Source organism: Oreochromis aureus, linkage group 1 (genome assembly GCF_013358895.1).
Source record: "Oreochromis aureus strain Israel breed Guangdong linkage group 1, ZZ_aureus, whole genome shotgun sequence".
NCBI lineage: Eukaryota > Metazoa > Chordata > Actinopteri > Cichliformes > Cichlidae > Oreochromis > Oreochromis aureus.
The window spans coordinates 26487338-26506446 of record NC_052942.1 but is presented as its reverse complement, the minus strand read 5'-3'; the positions used below and the strand labels follow the sequence as shown (position 1 = coordinate 26506446).

At 39.3% G+C, this 19109-nt stretch overlaps 1 protein-coding gene across 1 annotated transcript; it reads right to left on the bottom strand.

Moving 5' to 3' along the window:
* Nucleotides 1-14593: 14593 nt before the first annotated feature.
* LOC116310109 (factor in the germline alpha-like) lies at nucleotides 14594-17257 on the bottom strand. Its single transcript, XM_031726851.2, has 3 exons — nucleotides 17084-17257; nucleotides 15647-15793; nucleotides 14594-15524 (listed from the first exon to the last, which is right to left on the bottom strand). The coding sequence occupies exons 1-3, from the start codon at nucleotides 17108-17110 to the stop codon at nucleotides 15399-15401; spliced, it is 300 nt and encodes a 99-aa protein (XP_031582711.1). The 5' UTR covers nucleotides 17111-17257; the 3' UTR covers nucleotides 14594-15398.
* Between the last annotated feature and the right edge of the window lie 1852 nt (nucleotides 17258-19109).

The window sequence follows — 19109 nt, the reverse complement described above, 5'->3', positions numbered from 1 at the left end:
CACAAAGCCAAAAGCTATTGAAGAATTTCCACAAGATAAAGAAAATTTTAAAAGTTAAAAAAGTTGATAGAGCACATGCTGCATAATCCATCTGGCCAAAAATGCGGTGCTGTGCAGCAAATAAAAGGTAAGAGATTTAAATAAAGCTGAGTAGCATATGTGGTTTACTGTACTGGTATTGCAGTATGACATATTTGTTTTAATATTCCTTGGAACTGCTTATACTAGATTAAGGAAAAACAATGATAAAAATCAACTAACAGAAACAGAATATAAAATAGTGTGCAAAGGTATTAAGCCACCCCTCATTTGTTTATTTTGCCAAGAAAACAGAAAAGGTGATTTATTGAAACACGTGCAAACATACATGGAGTTTGTACAACTCAGTTCAGTTCAAATTGGCAACCTTTATTCTTCAACACAGCCTGAAATCTCTTAGGAAAGCTTTTTTGCAATTTCTTTAACTTGTCTTCAAGAACAAGTGCTTCCAACCCAAGCTCTTTTTTGTGAACTGGTTGCCTTTTGTTCAGCTGTCTGTCAGGATGATCCCACACTGCTTCAATATTGTTGAGGTCCAGGGTCTGGAGAGGCCATTGCATGTTTTTCTATCCAGGTATGCTTTTACTGCTTTGGCAGTGTGTTTGAGATCATATTCATGCTGAAAAATGAAGCTGTTGCCAATCAGTTGCTTTCTGGATGGTGGTTTAAAATCTGTCAGTACTTCTCTGTGTTCTTAATTCCAATTCTTAATACTTAATTCTCAATTCTTAATACCGTACTTATAGATGATGATTTAACCAGAAATATATTTGAAATATCTATCTATCTATCTATCTATCTATCTATCTATCTATCTATCTATCTATCTATCTATCTATCTATCTATCTATCTATCTATCTATCTATCTATCTATCTATCTATCTATCTATCTATCGGGGTTCCGCTTTTTTGTCCTTGTTGGTGAAAACATTTTTTTTTTATGCCTCTCAAACTGTATTATCTTTGGTATTTCTCATAGATTCAACTGGAATATTTTTATATTTTTGTGAAAAGCTGCTGGTAACAAAGTGCTGAAAGACACAATTTTGATTCTTTGCTAAATTGTCTGTTATATATAGACAAATCTGGTTCATCCCTTGAGTTAAGAGTCATTCTTATTTTTCAGTCATTCATATGCTAGTGTTAGGTGTCTCAATAATAGATTAAAAACCCTCTAAGAATGGATAGATACTGGACTGGACTCAAAATTAGTAAAAAAGCAGCCATCATCCAAAGACAAACCTAACTCTCCAAGCTTGGAGAGTTATGACAGTTATCGTTGATGACTGCAAACTACAGTGACTGAATCAGGCTATAAATGCACCTCTACACGGTCACTGCCAGTACTGGTATACAGAGAAAATCCTAGGGTTGAATTTATTCTACTGATGGTGCAGTTTTTCTGTCCAAAAGATCTCATTCTGCTCTTTAATCAAACTCCACAACCGGAACCACAATTCTCCACTCGGATTTTGTTTTTCTCCCCTGCAGCCTTGATAAACTATGTGTAACAGCATGTGAACCAGTTCACCACCTGCTGCTGCAAGTTTTGGTTGGAGAAGCCCACCAGCTTGCTTTGGAAGTCCCAGATCTCGCTACGACTACTGCTGCCAGCTACATGGCAAGATGGTGGGGTTGGGAACTGTTTGCACGACACTGGAGAGAAGCGGCCCAATAGTGACCTGGCAAGCCTAAAGGTATGTTAACCCAAGCAGTTACTGATATTTCTAAATAAAATTCCCAACATTAAAATACTTTCTATAAAAATAAACTCAATTCTTACCCTTTAAAAGAGATTTTATGCCAAATTGTCAGTTCAGCCATGTCTATGTGTTGGAGTTTGGAAAACTATCTGTATTTGTGTGTGTTGGTAAATGTCCAGAGAGAATGCTGAATATATAAGTGAGACCATAAGGTAGATGTTTATCTTAAGATAGACTCTTCAGTGGAGCAAGAATCTGTCCATTAAGAGTAGCTAATGGCTCATATATACTGACTCTATTACTGTTCTACCAGTCAAACTGAATATTACTGCGGCTTCCATTCTGCTGTTTATTTGAGATGCATGGAAACTGACTCTGCTGGCTATTATATCATGAATTAATATGGTGGAAATATTGACAGTGAGATTGACTTCTCTCTGCTCACTTATTGAAAATTATTAATTGGATTTGTGAGGCTGACAATGCCATTGTCCTAATCTTTTAGTATTAAATTATACAGTCAGCAAAGTCCAGTGGTACAGTGAATCATCTGGCAATGGTGGTTCGATTCCTCGCTCCTGATTCCATGCCAAAGTGCCCTTGATCAGGACTCTGTACCCTTATGTGCTCTGGGTGAGCAGGTCAATGACATTACCTTCTTGTTAGAGTGAGATGCACTCTTAAGTTGGTGACCTACATCTACACTGCTTCACATTTAATGTGCTCATCATTATAGACTCCAGACTCGCCCGGGACATTACATTACTCAGCCTTGCAAGTAAATTATCAATGAGTGCAAAGATCTCCAGGTCACCTTCAGCAATAGATAGTGGAAAGTTGATGTTTTTAGACCAAGCCAAAAAATATATAATGGTTAATTAAGCATGCTTTCTTGAGCTAGTTGGGGCGCTTCTTCTGCACGATGTGTGTACCTCACTTCAACAATTTTTTAAGTTAGCTTTTCTTGTGCAATGATGTTTATTTTCATGTTCAGTATACTTTTTGTCAGTAAAGACTGGTGTTCATTTGAAGTGGTTTTTAAAGATATATGGATAACTGTGTAGGTTTACAACAGCTACTAGATTTCTACCACAAAATGTTATCAGTACTAATAATACTGGTTTTTCAAATAACATTAGAAGTTTGCAGACTTAGTGAAACAAGTTTAATTAAGAAGGAATCTCATTCATTTCAGTTAAAATTCATATTTGGGTCTGTTTGTTCTGTATTTATTGGACTTTTTTGCCACCAAAGAGCTAAAATTATTGGCACTGTTTGCAGTCTTAGTGCCGGTAAATTTAAAAAAGTAGGTCAGAAGAGTTTAGATTTTTCCTTTCTGAACAAACCAAACAGCATATCAGAAATTTTTGGACAGAAATACAGGAATAAAGCTTAGGTTTGATTCATTTCACTTCTGTTTAGGACATTTAGTTTAAAAGGGAAAGTGAATTTTTTTTTCACATTCAACAAAAGACCTTCTGGGAAATAAAAAAGCAAGATAAATTTCTTTTTTGGATAAGATGATTGAAATAAGCGAAAACTCTGCTTGTCCTTAAAGAACAATTTGCAGGAGACTGTAATGCTGCATAACACTGAGAATTACTTTCTTTTTTCCTACCTCATGGCTTCTTATTGTAGATCAAGTTGTTGAATGTGTGTTATTAGGTTTTGTCTGTCTTTCTAGAAGAAAAGATTCTGAAGTAATTGAAGGCCGGCAGAAAAATGCTTCTCCTCTCTTTGAGGTTTGACAAACTTTACTTTAAACTGGCTCATTGTTACATATACAAAATGATGCGAATGTTTAATTATCTATGTTGCTAAAAAGGCAGCATTGCAGTTACTACGTCATCAAGGGTCAAGCAATTTGGATTAATAACTTTGTATCATTTTATATGATGTAGCTCTAGAGGTAACTTATATTGATTGTCTGAAAGCATAGCAATTAAGTTTGTATTTAAAGACATCAACCGCAGGGATGGAAATCGCACAATAACTCACAATGATGGTACAGCGATTATTGTTCTAACTTACACCTTGTAGTGCAACCCGGACACATTCTAAATGGTGCGCCTGCCACTCATTGGGTGTTTCATGTCTTAACGTCACCTGGGCAACACAGCTGGGGGTGATCAGGCCCTGACTTGTCTCCAGGTACACATCACAACATATCACTCCTCTTGAGCCAAAGCTTTTCTGTAGTTTCCCAGATGTTTTTGAAGGCTTTACTCCTTTACAGATCCCCAAGAACTCTAGGTATGGATGTAGACACTGACCTGCAAAGCCTCTACATCCCACCTCCACAGGCTCACAGAGTGCCATCCACTCCTGCCTCTGCTGATCAGCTACCAGTGCCACATATTTACCGCGGTCAAGTGAGCCGTCATTTGTGAGCCGCGGTCGAGCCAGCCGCTTCTTCTCCGCCGCATAAATTTCCTTGCGCTTTTACACCAGTCTTTACGTTAGCGCCTTTTCGCTTTATATCCCTATTGAAAGCCTAGACCCGCGCGCACGTGCACGCGCGCACACAAATTGCAATGGAACAGCCCAATACAACCAAACTGACAGTCTGGTTGCATATTCAAAAATTCATTAAAAATCATCCTTAGTAGTTGAGGTCCAACTTTCAACACATCCCTCCTCTGGGACACCTACTGTACCTCTGTGCCAAGTTTCAGCCAGATTTACTGTAGAATTCCTCAGATATTAAAGCAAACTTGTATTCAATGCAATAAAGTCAATACACAACAATTATGTAATTTTCAAAAATTCATTAAAAATCATCCTTAGAAGTTGAGGTCCCACTTTCAACACATCCCTCCTCTGGGACACCTACTGTACCTCTGTGCCAAGTTTCAGCCAGATTTACTGTAGAATTCCTCAGATATTAAATTCCTCAGATAATAAAGTCAATACACAACAACTATGTAATTTTCAAAAATTCATTAAAAATCATCCTTAGAAGTTGAGGTCCCACTTTCAACACATCCCTCCTCTGGGACACCTACTGTACCTCTGTGCCAAGTTTCAGCCAGATTTACTGTAGAATTCCTCAGATATTAAAGCAAACTTGTATTCAATGCAATAAAGTCAATACACAACAATTATGTAATTTTCAAAAATTCATTAAAAATCATCCTTAGAAGTTGAGGTCCCACTTTCAACACATCCCTCCTCTGGGACACCTACTGTACCTCTGTGCCAAGTTTCAGCCAGATTTACTGTAGAATTCCTCAGATATTAAATTCCTCAGATAATAAAGTCAATACACAACAACTATGTAATTTTCAAAAATTCATTAAAAATCATCCTTAGAGTTGAGGTCCCACTTTCAACACATCCCCTCCTCTGGGACACCTACTGTACCTCTGTGCCAAGTTTCAGCCAGATTTACTGTAGAATTCCTCAGATATTAAATTCCTCAGATAATAAAGTCAATACACAACAACTATGTAATTTTCAAAAATTCATTAAAAATCATCCTTAGAAGTTGAGGTCCCACTTTCAACACATCCCTCCTCTGGGACACCTACTGTACCTCTGTGCCAAGTTTCAGCCAGATTTACTGTAGAATTCCTCAGATATTAAAGCAAACTTGTATTCAATGCAATAAAGTCAATACACTACAATTATGTAATTTTCAAAAATTCATTAAAAATCATCCTTAGTAGTTGATGTCCAACTTTCAACACATCCCTCCTCTGGGACACCTACTGTACCTCTGTGCCAAGTTTCATCTCAATCCGCTCCATCAATAATTGTTTAATATTGATGGATCAAAAGTGTTGCTGAGAGAGTCATGACAGGGATTATAAAGAGACAGTATATTTCAGCCATATTTGCTTGTCTTCACTGACTTGCTTTGAAATCCAGATTTTAATTTTGGAATATTAGGTGTACTTGTGGTTCCTATAGAATTTTAAGGTTGAACAGGAATCAGAGTCTTCATCTCTCAGGCCTCTCTTCTGTGGATGCAGCTCACATCATCCTGTACAATACAATAATTTTTAATTCTACAACTGTTTATAACCTGCATAGTTCACATTTCTGTATAGCTGTATATCTCATATTTCTGTATAGTTTTTTTATTTCATATTCTGTATAGTTTTTCATATTTATACCCTATTCATAGCCTGTACATAGCTTGTACTCACTACAGCCTGTACATACTTATAGTTATAGCATATTCATAACATACCTTCATACCGTGTACATTGTAACATACCATAATAGACCCATTTCTGTAATATACTTACATACCTATATTATTGCTAATATATATTGTAATATATCTATATCATGGCTAAAGCACTTCTGGATGGATGCAAACTGCATTTCGTTGCCTTGTACCTGTGACATGTGCAATGACAATAAAGTTGAATTCTATTCTATTAAATTCTATTCTATTCTATATTAATTCAGAAGACAAACACCCATCTCTGCTTTTGAGATTAGCATTAAAACCTTCAGTTTTGACAAATAATACAGTTAGAGTGGATCAGGTGACCCTGAATCTTCCCTTATTTGTGCTGCAATAAGCCTAGGCTCTTGCGGGCTTCCCGTGATGTATGAATTTTTTCCTTCTTTTCTTGTTCTGTGTTTATACACCTCTCTGCATTTAATCATTAGTTAGTATGTATCTCTTGCTCTCTTGCACAGTGTATATGTTGTCCTGTCTCCTTTTCATCAACCTCAGCCAGTCACAGTAGATAGCTGTCTCTTCTTGAGCCTGTTTCTGCCAGATGTTTCTATCTCTTCAAATGGAGTTTTTCCTTCCCACTCTCACTAAATGTTAGCTCATATTGGGTAATTAAATTGTTGTTGTTTTCTTTGTATTATTGTTGTGTTTTTACCCAGCAACATAAAGTGTCTTTAGGTGACTGCTGTTGTGATTTGGTGCTAAATACATAACATTTAACTGCTAACACCGGAATTAATTAAATTGTATAAATTCAAATTATATATTCATTGTGACATACTCCTTGTCTTTTGAAATACTTTATTTTCTGTTTTTGGACACCTTTTAAAACAACATTCAATATTACAGGAACAGAAAGTCTTCTATTTGATGAACTACCAAACTTACTGGTAGTAACACACACTGCAACTTGGAAACACCAGGGAACACTTAATTAAGGCACAATACAAAATATATAGGTGAACTGATTTTGCCTCTTCACCACATATGACACTGGATACTGTAGCTCCTGTGAAAAATAAGGCCTCATATCAGAAGTACTTGACCCCGTGGTATAATTCTCAAACACGCAGCCTAAAGCAGATAACTCGTTTGTGTGTGTTTGATCAGTTGAAGTCTTTGTTGTGGAGTCTGACAGCAGTAGGGAGGAAAGACCTGCAAAATCTCTCTGTCCCACACCGTGGGTGCTGCAGCCTGCCACTGAAGGAGCTGCTCAGTGCTGTTAGAGTTTCCTGCATGGGGTGAGAGGGATGAAAGCTTAGCCACCATTCTCCTGTCACTCACCACCTCCACTGGGTCCAGAGGGCATCCTAGAACAGAGCTGGCCCTGCGGATCAGCCTGTTCAGTCTTTTCCTGTCCCCAGCAGAGATGCTGCCGCCCCAGCAGACCACACCGTAAAAGATGGCTGCAAAACATGCTGTAGGTATTACAGGTACTGTGCTGCAGTGGTTTGTATCATATCTATCTAATAGACTCCAATTTGTTCATGTAAATGGAGAGTCTTCTTCACATGCTGAGGTTAATTATGGAGTTCTACAGGGTTCAGTGCTAGGACCAATTCTGTTTACATTATACATGCTTCCCCTAGGCAGCATCATTAGAAGACATAGTATACATTTTCACTGCTATGCAGATGACACGCAGCTCTATCTGTCCATGAAGCCAGATAACAAACACCATTTAGTTAAACTGCAGGAATGTCTTACAGACATAAAGACCTGGATGGCCGCTAACTTTCTGCTCCTTAATTCAGATAAAACTGAGGTTATTGTACTCGGCCCTGAAAATCTTAGAAATATGGTATCTAACCAGATTCTTACTCTGGATGGCACTACCTTGGCCTCCAGTAACACTGTGAGGAACCTTGGAGTCATTTTTGACCAGGACATGTCCTTCAATGCACATATTAAACAAATATGTAATACTGCTTTCTTCCATTTGCGCAACATCTCTAAAATTAGAAATGTCCTGTCTCAGAGTGACGGTGAAAAACTAGTTCATGCATTTATTACTTCCAGGCTGGACTACTGTAATTCATTATTATCAGGAAGTCCTAAAAACTCCCTGAAAAGCCTTCAGCTAATCCAAAATGCTGCAGCAAGAGTCCTGACAGGGACTAGAAAGAGAGAGCAGATTTCTCCTATAATGGCTTCCCTTCATTGGCTCCCTGTTAAATCCAGAATTGAATTCAAAATACAAGGTCTTAAATAATCAGGCCCCATCCTATCTTTATGATCTTGTAGTACCATATCACCGTATTAGAGCACTTCGCTCTTGCACTGCAGGCTTACTTGTTTTTCCTAGAGTATTTAAAAGTAGAATGGGAGGCAGAGGCTGCAGTTTTCAGGCCCCTCTTCTGTGGAACCAGCTTCCAGTTTGGATTCGGGAGACAGACACTATCTCTACTTTCAAGATTAGGCTTCAAACTTTCCTTTTTGCTAAAGCATATAGTTAGGGCTGGACCAGGTGACCCTGAATCCTCCCTTAGTTATGCTGCAATAGACGTAGGCTGCCGGGGGATTCCCATGATGCATTGAGTTTTTCCTTCCCAGTCACCTTTCTCACTCACTATGTGTTAATAGACCTCTCTGCATTGAATCATACTTGTTATTAATCTCTGGCTCTCTTCCATAGCATGTCTTTTATCCTGTCTTCCTTCTCTCTTACCCCAACTGGTTGCAGCAGATGGCCCTGAGCCTGGTTCTGCCGGAAGTTTCTTCCTGTTAAAGGGGAGTTTTTCCTTAACACTGTCGCTAAAGTGCTTGCTTATATGGAATAATATGTTTGTTGTGTTTTTCTTTGTATGTATAATTGTAAAATCGAACTTACAATATAAAGCGCCTTGAGGTGACTGTTGTTGTGATTTGGCACTGTATAAATAGAATAGAATAGAATAGAATAGAATAGAATAGAATAGAATAATGTACTTCAGACCGGGAGATTGGCAAAATGTATAAATAGGATGGCGATTAGGGGAATTGGAGACAGCTGCATAACACAGCAGGGATACATTGGGAATAAGAAGACAGTGGAAGTAAGACTCAACACAAGAAAGAGACAAGAGGCCACCAAACTAAAACCCAGACTAAGACACACGAGCTTGACACAGACAAAACCATAAACAGACATGAAGACAAGACTGGCTTTAACACTAGAGTATTTTCACAAGTGTTCCATCCACTTGTGGAACGCTGAAGAAGAACTACACTAAAAAGCAATATGGAACTGAAAACAAAAGAATACATAATGTATACATATCATCAAATAATCCAGGACTCACAAACAATGATATGATGAACAGAACTATAAAGAACAAAACTGAGAAATGCTTGGTAAACTGACCAACGACTATGTCATCATGTCATTTTTTAATATCATAGTTAATGTGTCCTGATTTGTAGATAGTGCCATCTTACAAATACCAGGAAATCCAACTGGGTGACAAGCCAGAGTTGTCTGCCCACACACCCACTGACTAGAAAAAGGGTCCAGGACTCTTCAAGCTGGGATACAGGCATAATAGAAAAAGATTTAAACAGATAGAAAGAAGGCATTGCCTGTTGTTGCTGCTGCTGTCAGACTTTTTAATTCATCCGCTTGTGTTAGACACATATTGAACAGGAATAAACATGACTCACTGCACTCTCTCAGTTTGTATACCACAATGTTTGCTTAGACACCTGTATGCTTATATTGTTTATTATATCCCAGAAACATTAATGTTAAAAATTGTGTTCCTATGTCTATATATAAGTTTATTTTCATATCTCTATATTAATCTATTTATAGCTCCATTCCCTCACTTCATTTTATACAATTGCTTTGTTCCTGCATGAGAGCTATTTAAAATGGTTTCACACACAGTGCCTCCAGATGAATACAGAGTAGTTTTGGACAGCAGAGGCTGGAGAATGGTATTGCTCTGTGTGTGAAAAATAACTACTTATTTGAAATGAAGATGAATGTATGTTGTCAAGGCAAAAAAAAGTTTTTTCTTTTAAACAGTACATTGCATAATGACTGAAAATGCAACGTACTGCTTATAGAGCGATCGTGGCTCAAGAGTTGGCAGTTCGTCTTGTAATTGGAAGGTTGCCGGTTCGAGCCCCGGCTCCCACAGTCTCGGTCGTTGTGTCCTTGGGCAAGACACTTCACCTACTGGTGATGGCCAGAGGGGCCGATGGTGCGATATGGCAGCCTTGCTTCTGTCAGTCTGCCCCAGGGCAGCTGTGGCTACAACTGTAGCTTGCCTCCACCCGTGTGTGAATGAATAGTGGAATTGTAAAGCGCTTTGAGGGTCTCGAAAGCGCTATATAAATGCAATCCATTATTATTATTATTATTATTATAAGATAGGGGAAACCTGCAGTCACCTGAGACCGCAGAAGTCACTTGGATGAGTGATGAAACTTTTCTCCCATTGAAAACACTACGTCCAGATGAACAGAATCAAACTTTAGGGATTTAATTACCTGGATGATTGAGCATGCATCAAGACATTCTCCGTGTTGTTTCTGAATTCTTTGTCACCTTATGAATAATGTATATAATTTTGAATAGTTTCATGTAAATTTAAGTCTTATTAATAGAAACTGAGGAAAGAATGTAATTTGTTTTTACACTTCTTGATACTTGGATATGGGGATTAATAGGTAGTTATTTATATCTTTTCATTATTTTCTGTATTTCAAACTGTAAATTAAGCTTGTTTGGTTATATTTTTTATTGCATTCTTGTAATTTTTCATGCTTGTACTTTTAATACATTTTTGATAACATAAAAATAAATTCTGAGAGATACCTGCATTGTGTGTTACATTGGTAAAGTATAATATATTGCATTAGAAACTTTCACAGGATCAGTACTGGACTATATCAAGTTCTGTATTGCAAATGTGACTGTGGACAAAAGCATTCGGCTTTTCCCAAACCAAAAACCCTGGATGACCAGCGAGGTATGCACACTCCTCAAAGCCCACGATGCCAACTTTATATCTATTGACAGAGCTCTGTACAGGTCTGCTCGAACTGACCTGAAAAGGGGTCTCACCTGTCCAGCAACATCACACGAGAGGTGTGGCAGGGAATAATAGACATCATAAACCACAGAGGCAGAACTGTGAAAACAGAAAACCTGAGTGTGCAGCTAGCAGAGGAAATAAACAGCTTCTTCGCCCACTTTGAAACACCACAACAGCAGCATTCATCTGCCTCAACCCTGCTTCCATCCTCATCCTCACCTGGTTCCTGCACTGCTCCACTCACTGTAACGGAGCACGATGTCAGATGTGTGTTCCTAGCAGTGAACCCCAGGAAGGCGGCCGGTCCAGACAGAATACGTGGTAAAGTACTAAGAGCATGTGCCCACCAGCTCACCCTCATCTTCACCAGAATCTTCAACCTCTCACTGGATGAAGCAGCCATCCCATTCTGTCTAAAATCAGCCACAATCAACCCAGTGCCGAAGAAGTCTCCCATCACCAGCCTGAACTATTATTGCCCTGTGGCCCTCACACCGGTAATCATGAAATGCTTTGAGAGACTAGTCCTTCAGCACACCAAGGATTACCTCCCCCCAGAATTCGACCCCCACCAGTTTGCATACCGCGCAAACAGATCCACAGAAGACGCCATCACCCTCCACTCGGTGCTGAGTCACCTAGAACAGCGGCAGAGCTACGTCAGAATGCTCTTCGTGGTCTACAGCTCAGCCTTTAATGCAATCATCCCAGACATCCTCTGCTGACCTTCCACCACTCGCCCATTGAGAGGCTGCTAAGTTATTGCATCACAGTATGGTACGGCAGCTGCACTAAGGCGGATAGAGCCAGCCCCCCAGCATGTTTGCAATGAGTAGGAGATGCTCTGTATCTCACTGTACAACTGTATAGTGACAAAGGTATTCGATTCTATTCTAAAAATTGCTATAAACAGAGGAACCCAAACTGATGAAAAATGGCGAATATTTTTTTTCAATTGACTATTTTTAGTGCATTTTTGATATAGAAGCAGAATGACAGAATGTTAAAAGAAGTTACTTTTAGTCTCTCTAAGCTGGGCATTGCGTTCTCTGGCTGTTCAAAGCCATGGAACTTTAGACTTTCCAAGCAAATAATGATGGCCATACTGATGTTCATTTCAGTACATTTTACTTTATGTTCATTTTCATTTTTATGATGTTTCTATTTTTACATAATTCCTCCCACATAGCAAAATTGGTATGGCCCGGATCTGTCCCACAATGTGCTTACACATGGCCTGTGTACCGCAAAGAATGACGGCCCTTTGGTGGCCCACACATGGGCCAGCTGCAGACACCCTGCTGGCCCTGTGCTGGCCCAGAACACTTTCAGCTCTGGCCCCAGATGTCAGCCTAATGTGTACCTTAATCAAGCCATGTAATAACAACATGTGCTGGAACATAATAGTGCAAAAGTAACATGACGAAACTCTGTTCAGACAGTGAATGGACTGATTCATATATACCGCTTTTTTACTCTCCCATATTACTCAAAGTGCTCTATACAACATGTCACATTCACCCAATTTCTCTAAACTGAGTGTTTCCTAACTACATTCACACTCTTGACACGCAGACTGGAGGAACCACTAACCTTCCGATCAGTAGGTGACCTGCCCTACCTCCTGAGCTACAGCTACCAGGTGGTAAACATGAGTAAACCCTCACTATGTTTTGGATAAAGTGTACACTCACAAACTTGACAAACCTGCATTAGAAACATTGGCTACCATAGCAGTATAGTATTGCAACATGGCATTTGGATCTTCTAACTAAAATAGGAAAATATGAAGATAAATATTGCCATCATTGCCAGACCTGGCCCACATCTGGTTGACATACACTCTGCCATGACACCAGTTGGTCAGAAGTGCCAGCTTGATGCCAGATCCGGGCCAGACCTGTTTTCTATGAGCCTGGGCCACATACAGCGAACCACAATCAGGCCAGATCCTATTGTATTGACTGTATTGCATTGAATACCAGTTTGCTTTAATATCTGAGGAATTCTACAGTAAATCTGGCTGAAACTTGGAGGGGCTTGAGCACCCGCCCCTTTCCTGATGGGTGCCCAAAGTGCCCTTTTCTTGAGGCAACTTTTTTTTTTAAAAATATTTTTTTAATGTGTGTGTGCGTGCGGAGTCCTGTCTGTGCCCCTCAACAATAATATTTAACTATTAATCACAATTTTGCTAAATAAAAGAATCTGGCTTGCATCGGTCACATGATCACTATTAACCAATGATCGCCCTTGACGGCAGAACGCGCTGGTTACGAGCCGGGAACGAGCTCATAAAGAGCACGCGCATTTTTAGCGGTCCGGAGCTGTAGGAGAAACACAAATTAACTCAGAGACAGACTGATGCGACACAACCAGTAAGTAGCTGTACAGCGTACACTGTAGTGTATAGCACACAGGAGTATTAGCTTATTACGTACACGTTGGTAAGTTGTCTTGTTGCAACTGACGAACTGAAACAAACGAGCGTGCTGTGTGTGTAACAGCGCGACAAACATTACCTGTCCTTTTATTAACTGCACAAGTAGTGCTGGTCATAGCTGCTGGCTCACTGGGTAAGGCTGTCATGGGTCTGTAGCTCTGTCACCGTTTTAGGGAACATATTTAGTTTTAAAGCAAGTTACAGGGCTTTTCCTGCCTTTCTGTGGGGATTATATTTCACTAAAAACGATCTAATATGCATGTCCACATAATTATGGATTATTATAATTATAATATTTAAAAAACATACACTGTATTTTAAAGAACATACATTAAGACACAGATTATAGTAGATATATATTTTAAAATGCTGATTTTATAGCAGTAAAATTATTGTATCTCCACAGTTAAAAAATGTGATAAGATTTCTGCCTGCACAGAGTGGATAGTGAAACAAATGGAATCATCATAAATACATTATTTCATATTTATTACTTTTTTCCCCTCATTGCTTTATTATTGTAGCTCTAGTAATAAATAATAAGGGAAGGATTCTGGATCAGCACCATGATGCCCATATTATATACAGTATTCTGAAGAAGGTCTAAAATGTCCCTGTGTGTGCGTGCATGTGTGTGTTTTATGTATATGGATTTTTTAAATTAGTACTCATAATATAACATTGTCCAGACATGGCTGGTAAGGACATGAGGAGGAAACAGTAGGAGCTGTGTGAGGATACTAAAGGCAGTGGATCCCTCAGCAGCTGGATTACAAAGAGCACAGGTAACATTAACACATGTACCAGTTGTTGGAGAGGTATTCCTGTATAAAATTAATAATAAGCACAACTGGAATGTTTTGCTTCTATAACATTTTTCTGTCATCATTTTATTATAGAGTAAATGCAGCAGTTGTAAGGTGTGGATAATTAAATAATAGTTTATTGCAATAGCAAGTTGTGCCTTGTTCTCAGATAAACAGCAAGTGGAGAGTGATAGATGAGATGAGGGGATGGAAAGAAGAAGAGAAGCAGCGTGATTCACAGGCAGAGCCTAGTCAAAGGAGTTTGCAAAGAAAAGCGTCTGGACTTCTTTGAGTTGCTTGAAGACGTTTCACCTCTCATCCGAGAAGCTTCTTCAGTTCTAAGGTCAAATGGCCGAGAGTTCCAGATTTAAACCCAGTGGGAGTATCCCCCCAAGGAGGGACAAAGGACCCCCTGGTGATCCTCTAATCACATGCGCCAAGGTGTGAAAGCGGGTGTGGGACCTAATCAGCCGAGCAGAGCCTAGTTTATTTCTCACAGTTTTTTGTTGCCTTGTGGTTCCAAGCGCATTTTGTTATGTTCTTTGCATTTTGTTATTATCTCATGACACTTGTTTAATCAGCTACCATCTCTCCTATGAACATTTTAATGTCTACAGTCTCAGATCAGCACAGCCCTGCCCTCCAGCACTATCAGCAGCAGGAGCCGCAGCAACCCCTCAACAGCAACATTGTACCCATCAGGTAAAACATAGGCTACGTTTGCTTTGCCTTGTTGCCACATCACAACAGTGATGTAGTATGATGCGATCCCATATTAGATTCTTGATGAATGTGTGTTGTTGTTATTCAGCCTGGTTCAATGTGCCCCTTTTTAACTTTGAGCACCCGCCCCTATAAACGTCTCTGCACGGCCCTGGTCTGTCTCTTCTACTATCAGAACAACAAGGCCCTCTGCACCCAACATTCTCTTCATGATTCAGCAGCATGAAATGTCAAGAAACAGTGTAACACATTCACAGCAGATCAATGGTACAGGATAATACACACCTCTCTAACAAATCTAATAATTGTCACATTCTTTTAACTCAGAAGTATAATGGAAACTAAACTACATACACATCACACAATCTAGACTGTGGGATATAACAGCAGTATCATAATTCAACTACTTTGACTACAGATATAAGTGAGTGAAATAGCACAATATATACAAATCACATTTACAATACATTTCAAGGACTGACAGCAACTTTATCATCATCATCAACATCATTCACTTGCCAGAGGTCACTCCCAAGGCCTTCAGCCTGACTGTAGATGATTGCATTCTTTAAGAAATCAGTGACACTGCCTTCATCCTAAAATAAACAAAACAAATAAAATCAAAACACTCATCAACATTTCACAATAAGCGGTAGTGTTGCTCTTGGAAAACAGCACACTTGTCATTTCAAAAAGTCCTGCTGAGCACAGTACTTACATTGTCAGTTTTCTCCAAAACTGCAAGCAGCAGTCGAATGTATTCTATCGCAGCTTTCAGAATGTCCAATTTGCTCACATTTTGCCTTGGTTGTATCAGTGGCACCATCCTTTTCAAGTGAGAGAACATGGTATTCAAGTTTCTGATCTGTAAGAAAGAGAGGCTGAAGTGCTTGAGCAAACACTGAAAACTGTGGGGTTTGAAGCAGGAGTGATCACAATTTCATCAAATTGTTTAGTAAATTATTTTCATAACTTAAAATGCAAATATAAATTGTACATTTTGAAAATGTATGCACACATTTTCTAAACAACAAAGTTATATACAACTATTTATCTTAAAATACAGCCAATACATCTGGTGTTTTTTGTGAGATTATTATTATTTTGACTGATGTTGTGGAACTTTTAACAATAACCTGCAACACACCCAAATGCAGTGTGTTTATTAAACCAAAGAAATGGTTTAATGAACACATCAAAGATAGGATCAAACACATTGCAGAAATGGGGGTGCTATACTATCTCCATCCTCCCTCACAGAATTGTGACCTTGTTTGTTTTTTTTGTTTTTTTTTGTTTTGTCTTTAGATCTACAATGAACCTTCTGTAAAAGAGAACCTGACATGTGATATTAAAAATTAAAAATGTAGCAACTGTAAAAAATATTTTTTTTAAAATAGCAAGTTGATATGTTGCAATAAATGTTTAATGTTGGATGTTAATAGGTAATTGTCTTGTCATATGTTCTTAAAACAAACTTTCTGCATGAAATGATCAGATACACTTTGTAAACAACAGAAAATTGAAACTGAAGTCAAAGTAAACTTTATTGTCATCTCCGCTACATACAGTCCAGTATATAGAGAGACGAGACGACGAGGCTCCAGTTACAGCAGTGCAAGTAAATGAACAATAAATATTTAAGAGTAAAAAAAATAAATATACACTTTAGGACTCGGGTGGAATTGCTTGCTTGTTTATTATAGTGCTTGAAAAGTTTACAGAGCAATGTGATCGGCTCCCGTTACACATCACCATAGCAACCAAACAAATGAAAATCCAGTGATCATTAAAATTCAATACATTTAATTATGACTCCTACAAGGAGAAACGAGCAAAAGATACAGGTAAGCAGATGTGTCATTGGATAATGGCAGGTCATGTATCCTAAAACATTAAGAATACTTTCTTAATTATGTGGGTTACAGCTCCTCCAAGAAGAAATGGTAAAAATAGTTACAGTAACAGACTAAACTCCAAACAATATATACAATAATATAATATTAATTAGTCATTGTTAATTGTTGATTTGTCCTGTTTTCAGGACAAATCAATCATTGTATGACGAATTATGATGGCTGTTTAGTAGCCGTTTCTATACTATGCATACTCTCTCTCTCTTCATATGTGTGTGTGTGTGTAATATACTACATACCGTTCCATTGTTCTCATTCTGGTTCATGGCTGGAGTCCTTTAAAATACAGGTTTTTGTTATTTTTAGTTTTAATAACTGCTGGACAAAGTGATCAGATGAAACCTCGCTGTGCAAACTAGACGAGTCCACTCCAATCTTAAGGACCCGGCTGCTGCTTTATACAGTTTGCTTAGGTGAAGTGTGTGTGTGTCAGTATGACCTTGTAAGGAGAACTGCTTAGCTAGGCTTAATGTTTCACTGTTATCTACTAACTGTTTTGCTCAGAAGGACGAAACTCAAGGCCAGTGCAAGGAGCTTCCTGGGAAAAGAAAGTGGGAGTTGCTCTCTGCCCAGCCACAGCTCAGTTGACTATGATGTTTGATGTGGCCACCCCCACTGCCATTCAGCAGGCTGCGCCTGCCAGAGCTCTGCAGTCAAGAACAGGCTCACTGCAGATAAGAGTGAAGAGTTAAACTCTCACTAATTATATAGGATTATATTATATGAGGACCTTTGCTCTTCGGAACACAAGTGTACATGTATTTTTGATCTTCTTCCATATAAGATCGTTGATGATATGAGTCCAAGTGCCAGGCTTCAAAATTGTGTATTCCCTTTTTTGGGTAGGAGAAAACTTGTCATTGTATTCAACCTTTTCAGGAATAAATTTAACCCAGTCCTCAAAAGGGACTTCTAGTTCAAAAGCTTGACAGATTTCTTGTCCAGGAGAAATGCAACGTGACTCTAACTCTCCTTCACTATTACTTTCCTGATCACTGATTTCCAAAGCTGACCAGATGATGTGTCTATTTAGCTTCACAAAAGTGTACAGGGCTTTTGCTGACATCTTGTCTTCTAGCTGCTGACTCAGCTCTTTCCAGACTGGTGCAGCTGGAGTGGCTATTTTGCCATTTTGGACTATGGCCTCTTTTGAATTGCAAAGAATTGCAAAAATGGAAACCTTGTCTACAGATGGCTTTCGAGGCATCTAAATTTAAAAAAAAAAAAAAACACACTATGATTATGATGGAACAAAACATGATTTCTTTTTTTTTTTTTTTTTTTTTAAACCTGTCCCGTTTGGTTCTTTTGCCATCAGAATTATTGTCTAAAGGCGAAGAAAGATGCCCAACGGATTTACTTTACCAAATGGACCATCCCAGCCTTGCCGTAATGGTCCATCTGATTCACCTTTATTGTTTATTTTATTTTCACTTGCTGAATACGGGACAGACTTGACTGGTGGAAAGAAAGGGGAGAAAGAAAGAGGGAAAGAAAAAAAAAACAAACCTGAGAAGAGGGACGGGGAAAAAGGGCAAAAAACAAAATCCAACAGAATAAGCAGACAAAAAAATACATATCGATCACCTGGATCACCTGATGAGAAAGAAAAAAGAAAGCAAGCAGAAGAAGACGAGAGTAATAAACAAGATCACAATGATATATGGGAATATGACAGTAAATACTAAATATTAAACATTATGATGCAGCACGTGAGATCGACAGCGCACAGTGTGCTTTGAGGTAGGAGCCCAAAAGGGTGTAGTTTGTGTGTGTGATCACCCGTGTGTACACCTGTGAGCATGAACGCGCTTGTTTTTAAAAGGTTCCTTCATGTAATGATCTGCTAGAGGGTGTGGGGGCCACTGCCCCGACCTCCAGGGCATGAAGCAGGTATGGAGGAGATCAAAACTCCAGACATCCAGAGGCCCCAGAACACAAGAGACCAAGGAAGACCAACAGAGGGCAGCAGCACCACTATCCCAGAAAGAGCTGAGGAGAGTCCCAGATGAGGGGTCACTCAGCAGCCGCGGAGCAGAAGCCAGGGGGTTGCAGTGGCGTGCCCGTGAGCTCCGCCGGCAGCCAGCTGTGCCTGAGTGACCGAGCCCGGGCCGAGGGCCGAGGCACCCCATCCCCGAGTGGCCCGAGCGAGCCCCAGGCTCCAGGCCCCGATAAGCAGCCGCCAAGGAGTGAGCCGGTGGGTACCCGGGCGCCCACCCCCGGACACAAAGAACCACCAACGCACCGATGTCTGAGGGCGTCTGC

Bases quoted from the DNA above. Each gene is read 5' to 3' on its own strand.
- LOC116310109 (XM_031726851.2), bottom strand. From the start codon at position 17,110: ATGAACCAGAATGAGAACAATGGAACG. The intron at 15,794-17,083 runs GTATGTAGTATA...TCTTTCTTACAG, and splicing joins AGAATGAGAACAATGGAACG to ATCAGAAACTTGAATACCAT. The intron at 15,525-15,646 runs GTAAGTACTGTG...TGTTTATTTTAG, and splicing joins TTTTGGAGAAAACTGACAAT to GATGAAGGCAGTGTCACTGA.